Raw genomic sequence first — 21,404 nt, 5'->3', positions numbered from 1 at the left:
ATTTGTTTTTCAAATTTCCTTAATCGGTGGAACAAATAACATTTCATTGGCACTAAATTAGGCAGTTAGCCACCCAACCGATACTATACTCAAGCAAGGAGAGAAACTTACACTTTAGAAAACAAATAGCGTAAAGCACAGTTATAATATAATGAAACCGAATTCTCTAATAAAATTGATATTCGGCTAACAATTATGCTGGAAGCCTCGTACCCAGTCTTGCACTGATATCAATTATTTGAGTCATCAGCTGCACAGGTTAAAGTAAATATAATCACTACATTCGGTTTAAGAATTTCTTATTCGGTGCCACCAGAACATGAGTGCGAAACTCAGATTTTTAACCAGGACAAACTTACCAAAACCACGTACCTATGTGAGTAACTCATCTGTGTTACTTCTCATGTTCCTATCGTATTCCATCGTCTCACTAAATCCAGTTGCAGCAGGTATTTCATCTTCTAATCTAATCTTTGAACCTGATTCCTCTAAATCTACCTGCATAGCCAATTTGTTGGGTTTAGGATCACCTTTTTTGCCCTTGTCGAATTGGACCTGCACGACAACCAGAAAAATGAAGTCATCAATAGGAATAAAAACTCATAATTTTTGAAACATATGAATGTACTTGCTACAATAAGAAAGGATATGTTGTGTTTTCACCCTTTCCATTGGCAATGACCCCACCGACCCTAAATTTATTGCCTTAAAATCTTTGTTGTCTTCAGCTTTGGAAACAAAGGTACGGTCCACATTGCAGTGCCGTTTTGTGTGTCCTATTTTTCAGCAACGGGTGCAACGCCTCTTCTGTCCACCCTGCCTCCTAACACGAGGGGCACCCTTGGTCTTCACCACATCAGGGTCATGTAAATCAATCGTATCGTGTGCTTTCTTCTGACAGACATTTTCATGGCCTCTATCCAGTTCCTGACACAGTGTATAGAGATCGTTAAGCACATGTGTGAATGACGATGGGCACCTAGCTCCAACATATACCATCAACTGTGTGGCTGCATGAAGTGCACCATGGCGCTGCAAGAAACCCCTTTTACTACCAACTTCCGTTATCTCGGCATATTTATCCAACGACTTTGCATCCTTGTGCCACCTCTTCAGAACCAGCCTTTCAGGAATTTGAGTCAAATGCTTATGCTTCATTACAAAAAATATGTGACGACAAGGAATTTTCTTTTGGCTCCAAAAATTGCATCGGCACTCCATTTTCCTTGAAACCCTATCGTACAACACCATCATCTCTCTACTTGAGTCGCCGTATTCCTCCAATGTGTGTATATATCTACAGCATACTTTTCAAGAGGATCCAAACAAGTTGTCATAACCGGCATCCCATTGAGTGATCTAAATTGTGCAAGTAATTCGTTATTTTGGTACTCTCACATGACCAACCCCAAATTTTGAACCATATCAAGGAGACTGTGCCTAGACTTAGAAAAATTCTTCACGTACGCGTTAATGCCTTCGCACCGGGATGTTGTTCGAAAACCTGCACAGAACTTGTCTCGTAGATACGCATTAGCCCACATCATCCTCTTATGAAAAGTTTCTTTGGCCCAAAAACTATTTTGGAACCCATACTCTTCAACGGCATCATCCCACTCAGCCTCGAATTCATCTATTTCCATATCTGAGTACAGCCACCGGGTGAAACATTGCCGCATTCCCTCTTCCTTCACATTAGCGGTTACGTTCTTCTCCATATGCCAAGCACAAAATCGATGTGTTACCTCTGGAAAAATAGACTTGATTGCAGCTTTCATCGAATCACAGCCATCCGTGACTACAACTGTCGACTTCTTGTTACACATGACTTCTAACAAATTTTCCAGCAGCTACTTATCAGACCCAACGCTTTTATCTAACACCAAGCCAAACCCAAATATTGTCGTCTGCTTATTGTTATTCATACCAGAAAATATCACCAGCGATCTCCGATATTTATTTTTCTTGTAGGTCGAATTAAAGGCTAGAACGTTCCCAAAGTATTGGTAATCAACTCTATTGTCACCATCGGCCCAAAATATATTGGCCAGCATATTATCCTTAGTAACATTATACCTAGCCATTGATATCGGATCGGCCCTCGCTTTTCCCTCCAAATATACGACAGCGGCGTTAAAGTCCCCGTCAATAATCTTTGCATGCTTAACCTTGTTAATATAATTGTATGCATCCTTCATAGTGAAGTCTTTTAGAGAATAGCCACCAGCCTGTCCAGCTATATGCCCCAGAATCTTAGACGTCAGAACACCATAAGCCTGCATACCAGATATTTGTGCCTTGGCAGAACAACTTATTTCTCTAAAATTTGTCATCATATGAACCATATATGCCGGAGTTAAATCATGGTTATGATCCGATACTATTTTTCTCACCCTCCATATACCACTGACCACATCAAGGTAGACTGACAGCTTTGCCTCACAATTTGTGCACGTTTTCGGTTTGTGACCTCTCTGCCTATCTAGCCTATCATGGTGATGATGTTGTCTCAGGCCCGCTCTGTTACACAAAAATCTCCTACGAATAACCCTTCCACTTTCATCTTTTCCCGAGTCACCCTTCCGAATACCAAAACCAAAACATTTGCCGAACCTCCTGTAAAATTCATATGCTGCTTCATCGCTTCGGAATGCCTTACTCAACTGCAATACATCTCCATAGTCACCGACTTCTTCATCCAACATTTCATATCTACTCTCAGCCATTAAAATTTTCAATGAATTTTTGAGTTCAATAAATTTAACAACGAATACCCTGGAAGAAAATTTGTATCAAAATAAATAATAAAATTAACTGATCACTAAGACAGCAACAAAAAATCTCCTCACCAGTGTGATTGATTAATTCCAAATACAATACCTGAGTCGCAGAACATAATGTTTCCTGAACAACATCACACTATACTCACTAATCAACAACTTTACAGTACTTACCAACCCCAATACATGATATACCTGAATCTCTATGGATTAAGTCCACTTATCCTAAATATCACTTCATTTTGACATATGAAGAAAGCACGCTACACTTACTCATCAACTTAGGCTAAAAATTTTTACAATCAATCATGCAGCAACAACAACAAGCTCTTTTCATTTCTAAAAAATTATTCTCAACCATCATTACATCAGAAAAATATCTTACATCACAAATTATATGCATTACCAACAAATCTCCAATAACACTTACATATAAAGAAAATTTGGCATCGATTTCATTTGCTTATTTTTCATTGCATCCTCTTTTGTGAACAAAAAACCTCCGACTCTAATTTTAACTTTTCTTCCACCACACAATTCAAACACACCCTTGCATAATCTTCAAAGTACAAAATACATGTGTTCTATTGAAAAAATATACCGGCTTAAATGGTACCGACACTAATCAGCCCTGCTCTCGTTCATTTTTCTTCATACCCTTCAATTTCTCAGGCCTTTCACCGACACAAATTATTATTATTATTATTATTATTATTATTATTGTTGTTGTTGTTGTTGTTGAGTTTGAAAAACTTAAATTAAAAGTGATGAACAAACATTATTAAATATGTTTAAGTGTTTAAATAATTTCCAATGGTTTGTTTGATGATTTTTATTCAAGTATGCAGGAAGCAAATTAGTTTTCCATAATGGACCAAAAAGCTAATCAAGCCCACTTTGATTAATGAATTAATTTAGCCTTGTGTAAATTAAATAGATCAAGTGGCTGAATTTTGAGATTGAGATAAGCCCAATAGATTGGAAAAATATTCAGCCTTTGGTACAAAAATGTTTTAATCATTATGGCTGAATTATTATTATTATGTTGATTGGGCCAAAAATAGTAGAGCAGCCCACTTTGGTCAAAATATTATTTTAGCAAATTAATTCAAACATAAAGTGGCTGAATTTTGAAATAAAGAAAAGCCAAAACCTCAGGTCCATTTTGATAAAATAAATGATGAAGAAAGTGGCCCAAGGAAGCCATACGTTGATCACAAAATAAAGGGGTTCATTTTGGATGAAACATGGTTTGGTTACCCATTCACTTGGGTGGAATTCAAATTTTGATTAAATGGATTTAATGCCTTAGTAATTGGAAAGAAAAAGTTTGAAATTGATTTGATGGCATTAATTGTTTTACACGTTACAAGGCATGGGGGTTTTGGAAAAAGGAAACTCAATTCATTTTAATTTTCTTTCTTAATTCCTTTGAAAGCTTTTCTGCATTCTCTCTTCTCTTTTTTCTCTGTTCGGTTGTCACTTTACAGGAAAGATGGAAGAAAGAAAAAGCTATCAGAAGAAGGAAGAAGAAGCTAGAAGCAAGAAAAGGGCCATTGTGATGATGACGTTATTAGAAAGAAGATCCACAGTAGGGTGTGGCTGAGATCTTTGCCACTTATGGTAAGAAGTGGTGAGGAAGTCTCAAACTTTCCAAGCCCAAAAATGGAAGAAGATTCAACTCGGTCAGAGAAGAAGAACCCTTGGGGTATGACTCGTCTCTACTCTCTGATCAACCACCGCTGAAGGTAGCTACTGTACTACGTGAGGAAGAGGCAGAAGAGAGAGCAGATGGAGCTGTCAAGCATCAAGGACTCATCAAGGGTCAGAAATCCTTTTTGGGGAGTAAGTCAAAATGGAAGGCTCGGATTGATGAAGCTTGTGGAGAAGGGATGAAGCTGAGGTAATTGCACGTTGGTTTTTACATTCGGTTCTCTCTATTCTCTCTGGCCGAACCGATTTTGTTTGAAGAAGAAAAAGTTTAGCTCGGTTGGACTGGTTTCAACCTTGGAGGCTTCTCCTTCTATAATAAGGTGAACAGCCAATGCTTGAAGTAAGGAAAAAAGAACGAAAGCACAGAGTTCTCATAGCTTTTGAAGCTACCAGAAGTTCTTCTCCTTCAATGTGTTTCATGTTGTATTTTTCTATTTAGTTTTGTCTGTCTTGAGTCTCATGGAAAAAGACAAACAGTGATGTTTGTATGAAAAAACCATAGAGCAAAAAAAGGTAAAGTATACAAAATTAAAAGAAAAAGCTATAGATGTCCTTAGAGGTCCTTTGTACATCTGTGTTGTGTTTTATGATTCTATGAGAATTCCCTTGCAAGTTGGGTTAGCACTTAGTAGTTGAAAGCTTGGTAGGTGACCAAGTCAAGTTCAGGATTGGGATTAGAATTCTGGACTTGTCCCGGATAGGAAGGGTAGTTCTTAGGGAGAATTGGTGTCTGTAATCTGCATGATTATAGTGAAATTCTATCATTGTTGTGATGGAGACTGGATGTAGGCTGCATTGCACTTAGCAACTGAACCAGGATATTTCTTGGTGTGATTTTCTCTCTCTTCTACTCCATTTCTGTTTCTACTGCATAGGAGACAAAACTGAAAAATATCTCTTGCCTGGTTACGAGACAAAAAGAAAAAACCTCTTGGATGGACACAAGACAAAAAGCAAAAATATCTCCTTAAAGCATTCTAAAAGTCAACAAGCATTACAAAGCAAAAATGGGCTAAGATTCAACCCCCCTTCTCTTAGCCACTGATTACCATTAATTAATTATTATTATTATTATTATTATTATTATTATTATTATTATTATTATTATTATTATTAGACTCGGGCTAAGCCCAAAGAGGAAAGTCAACATCCCAATCCATTTATATTGAATAAATAACCCAGCTGCAAAAAATCTTATTGGGCTTGAAATAAAAATAGCCCAAACATTTAATCACAATAATTAACACAACATAATACTTATCTCATTAATCTGTTTTACCTGTTATGGTCTGCTGTTTTTGCTTCTGGTCAGAGTTGCTGTTTTTTAGGGAACAACTTGACACATGTTCATCAACCAACTTTTTCACGTTGCTTCAGCATATAAAAAAAATTTTTCCTTTCATCACCGTAACACTGCCCTAAAATTAAAATACATTCATCTTTAGTAGTAGTGGCCTAAAGTGTATTCCACGCGCCGTAGTCAAATGTCATGTGAGGACAACAGTTTATTGTTTATAGCATGTGATGAGAATTACTTATAATTTATAAACAGGTGTTTATATTTTTTAGCTTATTACCTAACATATTGATGGTCATGTTCAGGAGTAAGAACAAATTAAGAGTTAATAGTCTAAATCGTCCCTAAAAGATATTTGATCTCCATTTTGGTCCTCGAAAGACAAAATTAATCGAAATCGTCCCTGAAAGATACACGACTTAGTCACGTTAGTCATTTCATCAGTTGGATGATGACGTGGTAGGTTAATACCACGTATCACAAGATGATTAGTTGACGTGTCAGATCAGTGATGCCACGTGTCACTTGACATGTAAATAAATTATTTATAATCAAAATAGTCCTTCAAAGTTCAGACGTAAGTCATTTTCATCTCTAAAATTTTAAAAATTAATCAAATTAGTCCTTATATATTTTTTTATTTTTTCTTGATATTATTAAATTTAAAATATTTTTTTATACTACTAATTTTAATAAAAATGTAATTGACAAACAAAAAATTAGTATTGTATTTTTTTCTTAAAATTTTTTTCAATAAAATTATCTTTCTCCTTTAATTTTTCTCAAAATCTCTCTTATTCTTTTCTATTCTAAAACCTTTTTCTTACATTATTATATTTTCTCTAATTTTAAAAAAATATCCAATTTTAAAAATCTCAAAAACTGATCTGGATATTTTTTTTTCTTGCAACCATACAAAAAAAACGATGACTAAAGACCCCACTTATTTTGATAGCGAAAATTTCGAACATGTAACATAATTAACAATATCAGTTAAACTATCAAACAAAATAAAAATGTATTAACTACTACCAAATATCAATAACTGACTCCACCAAATTTAAACGATAATAAATCCAAACATCATTCATTTAATAACTCAATCCACCCCATATATTTCTGAGCTGAGCTAATCCTACCATGACAATTAAAATTCCATTGGAAGATCTAAAAAGAAAGAATCCAAGAATTTTAGATAACTAAATAAAATGTTAAAAGTTGATGCTTCAACCATTATATACGCGTTACATCATTCTGTTTATTTTTTTACATCACAATTTTAAAAAACACCATAAAATCCAATAATTAAGTATTACACCAAAATTTTTTCAATATACAAAAAAAATTAACCACATCATTCAACAATCACGGATCTTCTGCATTTGTAAGAAAGTCTTAAGCAAAATAAACAGCAAAAGCACAATTAGATAAGCTAATAAATAGTAGAGGCAAAAAAGCATTGCCTCTAATATAATGTTCCCTAATCTACAATTAGTTTAATAATTAAGGATTAGCTTTAGCTAAGAGGTACTCATAGACCTCACATTGGAATATACACCAAGGCTTGTTAACACTAATAAGTACATAACTTTTAGTAAAAGAACTAAAAAGTATACATATTTGATTCTAAGTAAGCTATCAAACCAGTCTCTAAGATTATAGTTTCTAAATCATAAGAAACTATATTAGGTCAATAATTGCATTAAATTTGCGTTTTTATTTTCTATTTTTCATTTTTAATATTTTCTATTTTCAAAATTTATCGAAGAAAAAAAGAAAAAACAATTGAAATATTTTTTTTCTCTTTTTCCTTCATAGAATTTTGAAACCAGAAAAACTGAAAATGAAAAACGAAAATAAAAACAAAAACCAATGGCACCTGTAAAAAGCTTGGGATCAAGCACATGCTGGATTCATCCCACAGAGAATGAAGTCCATGTTCTTGAGCTTCTTCCATAAACTAGTTCCTTTCTTATTCTTATTCTTATTCAGATCATCAAAACTCCTTCCAGAAACAGAACCAGTAGAAGAAGAAGAAACACTTCCAACATCTTTCCACTTGAACCTTCTGAGAACACGAACCTCCAAAGATATTCCATTGCCACCAACATCATTGTTCTTATTCCCTTTGCATACTCCATGATCACCAACATCATTGTTGTTATCTCTCTTGAGAAGCCTTTCATAATACTCTTTGTTCCTCTTCTCCAATCCATGAATCTGAGCCTGAAGATCCTCAATCTTCCTATGCAGCATAAACACTCTATGATCCTCCCTCATCTTGAGCACACATTTGGCCAATTCCCCTGCCTTGCGCTTCACGAAAGCCGATTCAGACACCAGCTCCTTGTTCTCCTCCACCAATGTGTTCACCCTATAACTCAAACTAGCATTCTCATTCAACAAAACATGCCTCTCAGACTCCAAAACCTCAAGTAGACTCTTCTGAAGCTCGTTCTTCCGCGACGATTCGCAGTACTTCCTCTCCATTGCACCAACCTCATGAACCATCACATCACACTCCACATTCTTCATCACAAGCTCCGCAACAATGACATCAAGATCAAGAATTGGACTCCCATGCTTCAACTTCACCACATTGGATTGTGGTTGGTACGAGATTGCGCTTTCGGTATCCGAATAATCAACATTGCTTGTTACACCAATGCTACTTTCTTCTTGGTCAGAAAACCCTCCTCCATCAAGTGTTGAAACCTGTGAAGAGTGCCTGCTATGGTGGTGGTGGTGATGTTGTTTCTGCTTTGCAAGTGTTTGAATGTACCTATCAGATAAAGTGATGTAGCCATTGTATAAATCTTGCAAAAGGGTAAGTAACTGAGGCCTCTTTTGGTAATAAGACTCAGCTCTCTCTGCAAATGTGTCACCCACTTCTTCATCTTCATTTTCTCTTGTCCCCATTGTCACCACTTTCATCCTCTCCTCTAATTCTGCCATCAACAAAAGGTTTCAAATTCAAACATTAACTAACAAGAAAAAAAGAACACAACATCATAATATAATAATAATATTAATGACAATGCTATGTAACGCACTCTTGTTACCTGATTTACTAAGTTCCATGGCTTCAAATATATAAGTAAAGGTCACAAATTTGAAATTTCTAACAAGGGCCTAATAATCAATGAGGTTCACCAAGAAACAATAAAAGGGGTGGAGGATAATACAGGGGTAGATGAGATCTCAAATGGGGTTGATGAGTAATTGAGGTCTAAGATAGTGACAGATTACCCAACAAGGACATTAAATATAATGCAAAGTAGTAAAAAGTCCAATAGTGTAGGACTATAATTTGAAATTGAATTGAAATGTGGCTTCTTTATGGTCATATATTGAAGAAAGTTTTCTCTTTTATTATGCATATATATGTAGGGTATGGTACTCTTGTACCTCTGCATATCTCTGCCTCTAGTTTTAGGTGCAAAAGTCAACATCATTGTTCATTTGTACTACAACTGTGCATGTGCCACTGTTTAGGTTTAGCCAGAAAAAAAGGTCTATTTCTCTCACTATTCAAATTTTTTTTTTTCTGTTATAAGTAAATTATTTCTTTGTCGGACAATTTTGTCCTTTATATTTTCATTACATTCAAAATTCTCAAATCATATAACAAAAACTCATTAAAATTTAAAATATAATAAATTCATCCTTCATTAGTTATTTTACCATTAGAAAAATCATTTTTGTACGTATACAAAATAATGTCTGCCATCATTGTTTTTTAAGAATATCCATTGTATTTACTAACTACATCATTATAGTTTCAGTTTTCCAAATTATAAAAAAGAAATTTATCTTTTAATTTTTTTTGACGTATTATTTATGTGGTTAAACTTGAAGAATCAAATGATTAATTTCTAATTTATAGATTTCTTCTTACTTCCGTTTACCGGTAACAATGATCTCTTATTTTTTAATTTAATATATTAAGATATAATTTGTATCTAAATACATTAAATTATCTTAAAAATAAAGGACATTAATAATTAAATTAAAGATAGAAATTTATAATAAAATTATCTTTATATAAAACTGATAATTAAAAAATTATTAAATAATTTAACAAATTTAATTAAATTATCATAAATTTTTATTTAAATTAATTTAGGTTAAAAAGTAAAACATACCGCAACAAAATGAAGAAAAGTTGGAGGGGAATATGAGGGTAAAACGGAAAGGTGGACATTGAGATGACAAGAAAATCAAATATAGACTGCAACAAGGCATTACTGAAAAAGTGAGCTGTGACTGTGTCTACTACTGTGGACTGTGGTGTACGAGAAGATAATATGGGTCCTTTTGTCAAACATATCATATTCATATGCGGTTTCAAATTTTGAAAATAATGTTCCGTGAAGATCAATTAGAAAGAAAGAATGGAAGGAAAAGCCAAGCAAAAAAACAAGAGGGTTATGCGATAGAGACAACGGTCCATAGCCAATTGTGTTTGTTTTGGAGATTTCCTTCAAAATCTAAAAATGCAAATTTGAAAACGCTAAAAATAGACTACACCTACCTGCCAGCAGTCACCTCTTGAAAAATGAGAAAAAAAAATTTACATTATAAAAAATTTAAATAAAAAAATAAAAGATACAAAAAATTATATATATAAAAATAATACATACAATATTTTCCGTAAAATAAAAAAAAACCATCCACATTCACAATATTATTTTTCCAACTTTTCGGGCTTTTCTCCTCCATAATCAAAATACAGGAATTTTGTTTATAAATTAAAAAAATTATTATTTCCAAAAAAAATTATAATAGAGTATTATTTATTAAGATACATTTTTTTTTTTGACATTGCATGTAGTTTGTCCGCTAAGTATGTGAAAAAATTATAAGAGAGCATTATTTATTAAAATGTGACTTTTTTTGACCGTTGAGAGGAAGCTTTTTAGGGTGGTGAAAGTATATTTCGGTACTTAAAAGACCAAGATAGATAATAAAATTAATAATAATTTGAGGGCTCTTTTATAAATATGGGTTTTAATCATATGAATTCATTCCCAGCGTTACTCGTACTGGCCAATCAACAAGTTTATATCCTTCAATCCTGTCAACAATGGCTGCCGAAGATTAAAAAAAAAATGACAATAATCAAATATCACTACCAAATTCAATGTTTCCATACCATAAATCAAAGATTTTTTGAAAAGAATCGTTCAAAAATAACATTAAGATCAACCGCAAATTACAAAAACAAAATAGAAAAATGAAAATGAAAATTGAAGTGAGTATCATGTTCATAAATAAATTGGTGCATTTGGGATCAATGGTCCATTGTTCAGCAAGCTTTTCGAGAAGACATTGCTTTCTTAGCACCCATGATCTCTCCGAACACCCCCTAGAACCATCCACGGAATTACTATGCCGGTGCCTCGGCCTAGCACCTCCGGCGCTGCCATCAGGACTCTTATCTTTCTCGTTGTGGCTTGTGGGGCTGCGGTAATGGCTCCAATTCGATCTGTTTTCGCCGGGAACCGAACCATTGAGCTTCTCGACGACAATGGAGGTAGAGAAGATTCTTTTGTCGACTTCTGTGAATTCCAACAAGGAAAAAGACAACACCTCAGAAAGTTCCTCAAAGGACCGTACAACAACAACTCCAATTCCTCCACCGTTGCTGTAGACTCTGACTCCATTTTCATCGGGTGAACTGTTTGTTTCCTTATGAGTTCCCGAGCATAAATTTTTCTCTCTTGTTTTTTAGTTACTCCATGTTATAATTAATTAATTAAATAATTCAAGTGACATGTTTACAGGACGATGGCTTAGTTTCAATGCTTTCGCAAAGCATCCTTATTCTCGTGCACAATGGCTTTGTTTCAACGCCGTCAAGCACCCTTACTCTCGCACACGGCGGCAACCTGTTTACTAAATCCATTCGTCCTATTCAACCTCCGTCAATTACAGTCTCCAAGTTGAAGAACTGGTACTATACATCTTCTGTGCTGATATTATTGGCAACTGGCTCTGTTGTCACGTGAAAATATTAAACAATGTGAACAATGGATATATTGGATGTTCAAATTTACTAAGTGTGTAAATGATTATTTTAATATTAAGATTTAAGTGAGTAATTTAGGGGTGTAGTGTGTTTTACTTGAATTGGACTCGATCATATTGTTCAAAAAAATCATTAATTATCTAGCATAATGCTTAAAATAATAATTAATGACTTGCTTAATCCAATAGGTGTATTTTGCATGGTTCTGAAAATCGAATTGAACCGACCGGTTTAACTGGATTAACCGAGAACCGATCAGCTAGCCAGTCCGAATAAGCTTAGAAACTATTTGACAAAAAATCAGTAAAAAAATTGGTCGAACCGGCGGTTAACTGATAAACTGGTAGAACTGTTCGATCTTTTAGAGGGTTTCCGGTTCGGAAATGCATCCTCTAAAACGTCGCCGTTTTGTATAAAAATTAAAAAAAAAAATGGCAAGTGCTAAAGTGAAAACCCTAAATCTTAATTGTCAATTGAAGTCACAACCATTCATCTCTCCTCTCTTCTCTGAAAAGTGAGAAGCTGAGAACCATTGCAGCCACCAGTCCACTACCACCAAGTCGAGCAGTCCACCGCCACTGCGTCCCGCAGCCACAGCAGCGACGGGTTTGACCACCGCAGCCCGCAACCGGTAAGTAATACTCTGTTATTCTATTCCTCCTCGCCGCCTTCTGATTTTCTGTTTCATGATTTTGAGATTTTCTGATTTATTTATTTGCTGGATTCATGATTTGATTTATTTGTTATTTGTTCATGATTTACTTATTTACTGGACTTCATGATTTTGGTTGCTGAATTTATGATTTTCTGAGGTTATTTTGGATTCATGATATGCTGTTTTCTGAGGTTATTTATTTGTTTTTTATTTTCTAAGGTTATTTGTTCATGATTTATTTATTTGCTGGACTTCATAATTTTGGTTGTTGAATTCATGATTTTCTGAGATTATTTTGGATTCATGATTTGCTGTTTTTTGAGGTTATTTCGGTTGCTGAATTTATTTGTTTATAAATTTGTATGTTACAGATGGAACAATCACAAATTAAAGTAAAAAAAAGGAAACTGATCCTCTTCTGAGCTCACTGTCACCGTCATTCCTCCCTCGCCGTGTCTCCAGTAAGCCGCGGCTTCTTTAGTTTTGATTTCTAAGATTATGGCTTCTGAGTTGATTTTTTGTACTAGATTCTGAATTGGGATTGTGTTCTGAGTTGGGTTGTTGCTTAATATGATTCTGAATTTAATTTGGATGGTTTCACTTAGTTTTTTTATTTCTGGATTTGGAGGTTGAGTTGTTTGTATTATGAGTTTTTGTTGTTGAAAAACATTGAATTTATTGAACGTAGTTAGGATTTGGTTAGTTATAAGAGGCTTGTTGCACAATAAAAAATTTCATCAATGTGTTATTCAATTGAATTGTATATTGGCAACCCAAAAAGGGATAATTGAATTGTATAAGAGAATTGACCTTGAATAATTAACCTTGACTTGACAATGTTACCTGCAAGATCTTTAATTTTTTGCAGCTTGAGTGAAAATTCTGCCTTAATTATTTTAAAGTTATCAATAAATTTAATTCAATTTGAATATTATCAATGAATTTTTTATCTTCAATTTTTATTATATCTTAAATTTTATTAAAAAAAATTAGAATTTAAATATGTAAAATTATATATTAAATTTTTAATAATTTTATTTAATATTTAATTAAATCGGTTGAATCTTAGTTGGATTCCGATCAAATCACTGAACCAATAAACCAATTACTTCATCAGTTCATTGATTCAGTTCTCACAATCTTAGTATTTTGTCATTGGCACAAGTTGAAGACCAAATTTTTAAATTCATTACTCCTTTGTACAGCACCAATCAGAATAAGTAGAATGGAATATTCTTATCTGGTCCTTTAAGATCTTGCTACTACTTTTTCCACCATAGACAAAACCGAGGAGAAATTGATGCTTCTTTTCTATCTTGTAAAGTTCTTCTCCTTCACCATCATCCATTCCATTTCATTTGCCGTTCAAACGCTAACTACTTTTAACAATCTCACCACTTTGCATGTGAATTATGAACACATTCATTTCAGATTTCACTTTCAGACCTTTTTCCTCACTATCCTTTGTTTCTTTTTTTAATTTCTTCCTTCCTTCCTTCTTCCATTTATTGCTTAGCAATACATTACTACTTTCTTTATTGGCTACTCTTTTACTATATACTATAGCCTATACCTTCTTCACATTTTATCTAAACTTTTGCTTAATGTAGTGGATTCAACCGACAAATATTTTTAAAAAAATCATTAAAAATTAAAAAATGTCTTTTTTTTTTAATTTGTGTATTTTATTTCATTGAAAACTTAAAACTTTGTTTTCAACTTTTCATAAGAATTTATTGTTTTTGAATCCTTAGCAAAGTCATAATATTATTTATCATTTAATTAAATAAAAGATGCTACAAAATTTTTTCCAATATGTAACATTAAATATTTTTAAATAATTTCTTATGATATGTTTTTTTTTTTTACTTTTTTGTAGGAAATGTAATAAATAATTTGATGTATTTTGAAAGCTAAAATTTTTATATATGAATAATTTTAATATGAAATACAAAAATATTTAATCATTTTAGTATTCTACATGATTGTGGTGATAGACGTTTTGTAATAAAAAAATTTAATTATAAAAGAACAAAATATTATTGACGTTTTGTATAATAAAAAATATTATTTTAATTATTAAAACACAAAATGTCATTAACGTTTTGTTAAAGAAATATTATTTTAATTGAAAAAACATAAAATATCACTGACGTTTTGTACATGATCATAGTAGTGTTTAACACACAGTTTATTCATCACCCCTAATAATACAATATTAAAAAGAAAAAAAATTCTATTTTAAAAATCTTTTTAGATATTGGAGAGAAATTTAAAAGGTGGGGGTGGGCAAAAATCATTACTATTTTATGATGTTAGAGAAAAAGCCACACAGAGATGAGATATTTACTCAGAAGAGAGATGAAAGTATTACTTGATATGAATGCATATTAATTTTGGAATGGTACAATGAGTTTAATACATACCAGAAATGCTGGTGAATAGCCACGAAGGTATAATGTTGGTGTTGGTGATGATGATGCTTTTGTCTCTAAACCCTTTTGTGGATGAAGATAGCAATGTACCATTTGATGAAATCACTTTCTCCTTCCCATACCAAAGGGTTTGGGACCCCCTCCATTAATTTCACACTTTCTTTTGCCTCACTCTATACACATTACAGCAATAACCGGTGAGAAAGAATCAACAACTACAACTACTAAATCTTCTCAGGGAACAAAATAGGACTATTTTTCAGAAATGAGAGGTTCTTTTGAATTTAAGAAGAATGAAACATGTGGCAGAAGAAATAAAGAAGCAAGAGTGATAGATTATTATATTTGGTATACTAGAAAAGCTTACTAATTCAAAATATCACTTTTATTAAATTATTCTCAAATATTGTGCAAATTGCTAACATATGTCCATATACCAATTAATCCATTTTAAAATATATAATTATAAAATAGAATTTTGAGCAAAAACCTTAGATAAAACACTTTTCTTTGAAATCACAATCTGGACTTCTATTGTGAAATATGATGACTACTAACCTTTGTAGGTTTATTTTTGGCATATAATGTAAGATAACTAACTCAAGTTTACAATTTGTTAAAATTTAAGAAGAAAATTAAACTTGATGAAAGAGCCTAACAACGGAAACGACACAAATGTCCAACACAAGAACAATATGGAAGCACTCACAACGCAATATGGCAGCAACTATAACAAGCAAATATAGCAAGTAAAGCAATAACAAGAACACACCGAGATTTTAACGTGGAAAACCCCCTCAATGTGAGAGGTAAAAACCACGGGTCGTCCAGACCAATGAAATAGCTCCACTATAATCAAATGAGGTACAAGAGAGTCTCAAACAAAGCACAAAAACGTGCATATAACCAGCCAAAACATCAATGCACCAAAGCTCACAAATAATAGGCAAGAAGATGAAATATACCCAAAAAAACAGAGCAGATGTCGAAGCCAATTTCTCCCTCTGAAGATTTCTAATTAAAATCTCCACCGTTCAGAATGAAGACCAAAATGTGAAGAATCTACAGTTCAAATTTCACGTCGATCCAACGGTGAAAGAATGAGAAACTGCCGTTCCAAGATTGCTGCTCTGTGTAAAAACGGGAAACCTAATTTCTCTCTTGCGAAACCAATTTCTCCTACTGCAAACCTCCAATCAACATCTCCACAGATCAGAATGAAGAACAAGATGAAAGGAACACGCAGTTTAAATTTCAAGCCGATCCAACGGTGAACAACTGAGAAACTGCCATTTGAAATTTGCTGCTTTGGACAAAAACGAAAATTCTGTTTTTCCCTTTCTTTCTCTCTTTTGTGGCTACTCTCTATCACTCTCAATAACACTCAAAAACTGATTAGGGTTGTGGCACAATGGGTGCAAGAGACACCCTCAAAATGTTGGGCTTGGGCCTCACAAAGGAGAGAAAAAACCCAACAAATCTCCCCCTTCTCGACTAGGTGGAGGCCCTCGCCATTCCGGCGATCAAACAACATGTTTCAAACTTTTCTCTTGACAATGCTTTTGTCATCATATCAGCACCATTGTCATCAGTGTGAACTTTCTCAAGTTCCAACAACTTGGAATCTAACACATCCCGTATCCAATGATACCTAACATCGATATGTTTAGATCTTGGATGAAAAGTAGAATTCTTGGCAAGATGAATAGCACTTTGGCTATCACACAACAAGACATAACGGTCTTGCTTAAAACCAAGTGCTGCAAGAAACTTGTTCATCCACAACAACTCTTTACATGCTTCAGTTGCTGCAATAAACTCTACCTCTGTGGTAGAAAGTGCAACACACTTCTGTAGCCTTGACTGCCATGAAATAGCTCCCCCTGCAAACTTGACTAAATAACCTGAAGTAGACTTTCGAGAATCAATATCTCCTGCCATGTCTGCATCAGTAAAGCCAACTAGCAAAGGTTTCTCACCACCAAAACTCAAACTCAAGTTAGTTGTACCTTTGAGATATCTCATAATCCATTTAACAGCATTCCAATGTTCTTTACCTGGATTAGAGAGAAAACGACTCACAGTACCAACCGCATGAGCAATGTCTGGTCTAGTACACACCATAGCATACATCAAGCTTCCAACAGCTGAGGCATAAGGAATTTCATCCATTGCTTGTTTCTCCTCATCAGTGGTTGGACACTGCTTGGTACTCAACTTAAAATGAGGAGCAAAAGAACTAGCAACACATTTGGCATCATTCATGCCAAACCTTTGAAGCACTTTCTTTATGTACTTCTCCTGTGACAAATAAAGCTTCTTGGAATCTTTATAACGAGTAATAGTCATGCCCAAAATTTGTTTGGCAGGACCCAAGTCCTTCATAGCAAAGAACTTGCTCAACTGTTTCTTCAACTCATTAATCCTCAAAGTATTCTTGCCCACAATCAAAATATCATCCACATAAAGCAAAAGAATGATAAAATCATCATCAGAAAATTTTTGCACAAATACACAATGATCTGAAGTTGTCTTACGGTAACCATGCTTCTCCATAACAGATTCAAACTTCTTGTACCACTGTCTTGGAGCTTGCTTCAACCCATAAAGACTCTTCTTAAGCTTGCACACAAAATCTTCCTTTCCTTTAACAACAAAGCCCTCCGGTTGCTCCATGTAGATCTCCTTATCTAAGTCACCATGAAGAAAAACGGTCTTCACATCCATTTGCTCAATCTCCAAATCAAGAGATGCTGCTAATCCAAGCACAGCATGAATGGATGACATCCTCACAACAGGAGAAAATATCTCCTCATAATCAACACCTTTTCTCTGGCTAAAACCTCTAACAACCAATCTAGCCTTATACCGAGGCTTAGAATTGCGTTCTTCATTCTTGATTCTGAATACCCATTTGTTCTTCAAAACTCGCATACCCTTCGGTAGCTTCACCAACTCATAGGTATCATTCTCAAGCAAGGACTTCATTTCTTCTTGCATAGCTTCAAGCCATTGAGCTTTGCTTTCATCTTCAACAGCCTCTCCAAAGCATTCAGGTTCTCCCCCATCAGTCAACAAAACAAACTCATGTGGAGAATACCTTGACGAAGGCTTTCTCTCTCTTGTAGACCTTCTAAGTGCATTTGCAAGAATTTCTAAAGCTGGTTCTTCATCTTGATCATCATCACCAACTTCATCAAGTATCGGATCAACTGTTCCATCTTCACCTGCACTTGTATCATGCTCATTATTTTGAGCTTCAATTCTACCATCTTCTACCATAGGCATAGAGGGAGTAATATCCAAGTCAGAAAAATCATCACTAGGCTGAACCATTGGCTTCTCCGCATGATCAACATCCTTCAATGTTTGGTCTTCAACAAAGACAACATCTCTACTCTGAATCACCTTCTTGTTAACAGGATCATAAAACCTGTAACCAAACTCATCCATGCCATAGCCAATAAAAATACACTGCCTAGTCTTTACATCAAGCTTAGATCTCTCATCTTTGGGAATATGAACAAAAGCTTTACATCCAAAGACTCTTAAATGATCATAAGAAACATCTTTACCTGACCATACCTTCTCTGGCACTTCAAATTGCAAGGGAACACATGGTGTCCGGTTCAAGACATGAACAACAGTGCTCAAAGCTTTACCCCAAAAGGATTTTGCCAATCCAGATTGTGACAACAAGCACCTAACTCTTTCAACCAATGTTCTGTTCATCCTTTCAGCCAAGCCATTCAACTGAGGAGTCTTCTGATGTCTTATACCATACTCTTTACAATAAGCATCAAATGGACCTGAGTACTCACCACCATTGTCAGTACGAATGCATTTCAACTTCTTCCCAGTTTCTCTTTCAACAGAAGCTTGAAATTGCTTGAACACATTCAAAACTTGATCTTTGGTCTTCAAAGTGTAAACCCATAATTTTCTAGAATGATCATCAATAAAGGTTACAAAATAGATAGACCCTCCAAGTGTTCTTGTCTTCATCGGCCCACATACATCAGAATGCACCAAGTCAAGTATCTCCGGCTTCCTTGAAGGTGGATGGCTCTTAAAAGAGACCCTGTTTTGTTTTCCAGCAAAACAATAATTGCACTTTTGCAAAGCAACCTTACAACCAGATAAAAGATTCCTCTTGGATAACATATTCATGCCTTTCTCACTCATATGACATAATCTCTTATGCCATAAATCAGTTTCATCAACAAACTCAGCAGCATTAACAACATCTTTCATAATCTTTGCTTGAGTTAAATAAAGAGTAGAGTGTCTTGTACCTCTAGCAACAACCATGGAACCCTTGGTGAGCTTCCAGCTATCACGAAAAAATGAGCTATTCAAGTGTTCATCACACAACTTACCAACAGAAAGTAAGTTCAACCGAATATCTGGAACATGCTTCACACGCTTCAAAGTCAACTTGGTACCGTTGGAGGTTTCTAAACAAACTTGTCCAACACCAGCACATTTTGCAACACCTTGATGAGCCATTTTCACATCACCAAAATCACCAGGAGTATAGGACGTAAACAAATCCCTCCTAGATGTAACATGAATAGAAGCACCGCTATCAATCACCCAACTAGTGCTATTATCAACAAGGTTAACAGATTCAAACTCCTCAACAACAAGAAAATCATCATGAGTTACATTAACCTTGTCTTCCTTGTTACCATCATCTTTATTTGTGCTCTTTTCTTTACTTGCCTTGGCTTTCTCCTTCTTTAGCTGCCAACAAAATCTCTTCACATGTCCCTTTTGACCGCAATGATGACACTCAATATTCTTATACTTTCCTCGAGACTTGCTTCTGCTTTGATCTCTACCTTTAGGACCTCGACTTTTGCTTCTCCCCCTAGACTCAGAAACAAGAACATCTGAATGTGTAGTTGATGTACCTTGTGACTTTCTTCTCATCTCTTCATTCAAAACACTGCTCTTGGCAAGATCCATAGAGATTACACCATCAGGAGCGGAATTGGACAATGACATTCTGAGAATTTCCCACGAGTCTGATAAGGAGCCAAGAAGTAACAATCCTTGAACCTCTTCATCAAACTTGATACCCATGGAAGATAACTGATTCATAATTCCTTGGAAATTGTTCAAGTGATCTGTCATTGATGTCCCATCTGTATACTTCAAAGCCAACAACTGCTTGATCAAAAACATCTTGTTATTCCCAGTTTTTCGAGCATACAACTGTTCAAGCTTAATCCAAAGGGTTCGAGCATGTGTCTCTCCAATAATATGGTTCAACACATTATCGTCAACCCACTGCCTAATATATCCACAGACTTGTCTATGCAACAAAGTCCAATCATCATCAGACTTATCATTAGGCTTCTCTGTACCAAAAACTGGTTGATGAAAATTTTTGACATAAAGCAAATCTTCCATCTTTGACTTCCACAAATCATAATTAAGACCATTAAGAGTGATCATCCTACTAGTATTAGTATTAGCTTCCATTGTTCACAAAATCATAAGCCCAGAAAAATACCAACAAGCTCTGATGCCAGTATGAAAGAGCCTAACAGCGGAAACGACACAAATGTCCAACACAAGAACAATATGGAAGCACTCACAACGCAATATGGCAGCAACTATAACAAGCAAATATAGCAAGTAAAGCAATAACAAGAACACACCGAGATTTTAACGTGGAAAACCCCCTCAATGTGAGAGGTAAAAACCACGGGTCGTCCAGACCAATGAAATAGCTCCACTATAATCAAATGAGGTACAAGAGAGTCTCAAACAAAGCACAAAAACGTGCATATAACCAGCCAAAACATCAATGCACCAAAGCTCACAAATAATAGGCAAGAAGATGAAATATACCCAAAAAAACAGAGCAGATGTCGAAGCCAATTTCTCCCTCTGCAGATTTCCAATTAAAATCTCCACCGTTCAGAATGAAGACCAAAATGTGAAGAATCTACAGTTCAAATTTCACGTCGATCCAACGGTGAAAGAATGAGAAACTGCCGTTCCAAGATTGCTGCTCTGTGTAAAAACGGGAAACCTAATTTCTCTCTTGCGAAACCAATTTCTCCTACTGCAAACCTCCAATCAACATCTCCACAGATCAGAATGAAGAACAAGATGATAGGAACACGCAGTTTAAATTTTAAGCCGGTCCAACGGTGAACAACTGAGAAACTGCCATTTGAAATTTGCTGCTTTGGACAAAAACGAAAATTCTGTTTTTCCCTTTCTTTCTCTCTTTTGTGGCTACTCTCTATCACTCTCAATAACACTCAAAAACTGATTAGGGTTGTGGCACAATGGGTGAAGAGACACCCTCAAAATGTTGGGCTTGGGCCTCACAAAGGAGAGAAAAAACCCAACACTTGAATATTTATCTAGATAGTAGAATTCCTTTAACGATTTACACATTTACATAAGTAGAATTTCTACCCCTATTTATGGAAAAACATATTTACATGTAAATCGTAAAATTCTTGCTACA

At 34.7% G+C, this 21,404-nt stretch overlaps 3 protein-coding genes across 3 annotated transcripts; all 3 read right to left on the bottom strand.

The window, feature by feature from the left end:
* Nucleotides 1–372: 372 nt before the first annotated feature.
* On the bottom strand, nucleotides 373–1,826 carry LOC130981369 (protein FAR1-RELATED SEQUENCE 8-like). The gene is made up of 3 exons (XM_057904959.1): nucleotides 1,486–1,826; nucleotides 829–1,297; nucleotides 373–555 (listed from the first exon to the last, which is right to left on the bottom strand). Exons 1-3 carry the CDS (start codon nucleotides 1,824–1,826, stop codon nucleotides 373–375), a joined length of 993 nt encoding a protein of 330 aa, XP_057760942.1.
* A 24-nt stretch (nucleotides 1,827–1,850) lies between these two features.
* On the bottom strand, nucleotides 1,851–2,726 carry LOC130981368 (protein FAR1-RELATED SEQUENCE 5-like). The gene has a single exon (XM_057904958.1). The coding sequence runs from the start codon at nucleotides 2,724–2,726 to the stop codon at nucleotides 1,851–1,853; it is 876 nt and encodes a 291-aa protein (XP_057760941.1).
* Nucleotides 2,727–7,271: 4,545 nt separating this feature from the next.
* On the bottom strand, nucleotides 7,272–8,990 carry LOC130982863 (kinase-interacting family protein-like). Its single transcript, XM_057906981.1, has 2 exons — nucleotides 8,853–8,990; nucleotides 7,272–8,738 (listed from the first exon to the last, which is right to left on the bottom strand). The coding sequence occupies exons 1-2, from the start codon at nucleotides 8,869–8,871 to the stop codon at nucleotides 7,687–7,689; spliced, it is 1,071 nt and encodes a 356-aa protein (XP_057762964.1). The 5' UTR covers nucleotides 8,872–8,990; the 3' UTR covers nucleotides 7,272–7,686.
* Between the last annotated feature and the right edge of the window lie 12,414 nt (nucleotides 8,991–21,404).

The sequence above is a fragment of the Arachis stenosperma genome, chromosome 5 (assembly GCF_014773155.1).
Source record: "Arachis stenosperma cultivar V10309 chromosome 5, arast.V10309.gnm1.PFL2, whole genome shotgun sequence".
Classification (NCBI taxonomy): Eukaryota; Viridiplantae; Streptophyta; class Magnoliopsida; order Fabales; family Fabaceae; genus Arachis; species Arachis stenosperma.
This window is presented reverse-complemented; position numbering and strand designations above follow the sequence as displayed.

Excerpts from the sequence above, each read along its gene's own strand:
- LOC130981368 (XM_057904958.1), bottom strand. The coding sequence starts at position 2,726 with ATGGCTGAGAGTAGATATGAAATGTTGGATGAAGAAGTCGGTGACTAT.
- LOC130981369 (XM_057904959.1), bottom strand. The coding sequence starts at position 1,826 with ATGTGTAACAAGAAGTCGACAGTTGTAGTCACGGATGGCTGTGATTCG. Across the intron at positions 1,298-1,485 it reads GGTTTTCGAACAACATCCCG|ATATATACACACATTGGAGG; the intron begins GTGCGAAGGCAT and ends AGTATGCTGTAG. Across the intron at positions 556-828 it reads AGACCAAGGGTGCCCCTCGT|GTCCAATTCGACAAGGGCAA; the intron begins GTTAGGAGGCAG and ends GTTGTCGTGCAG.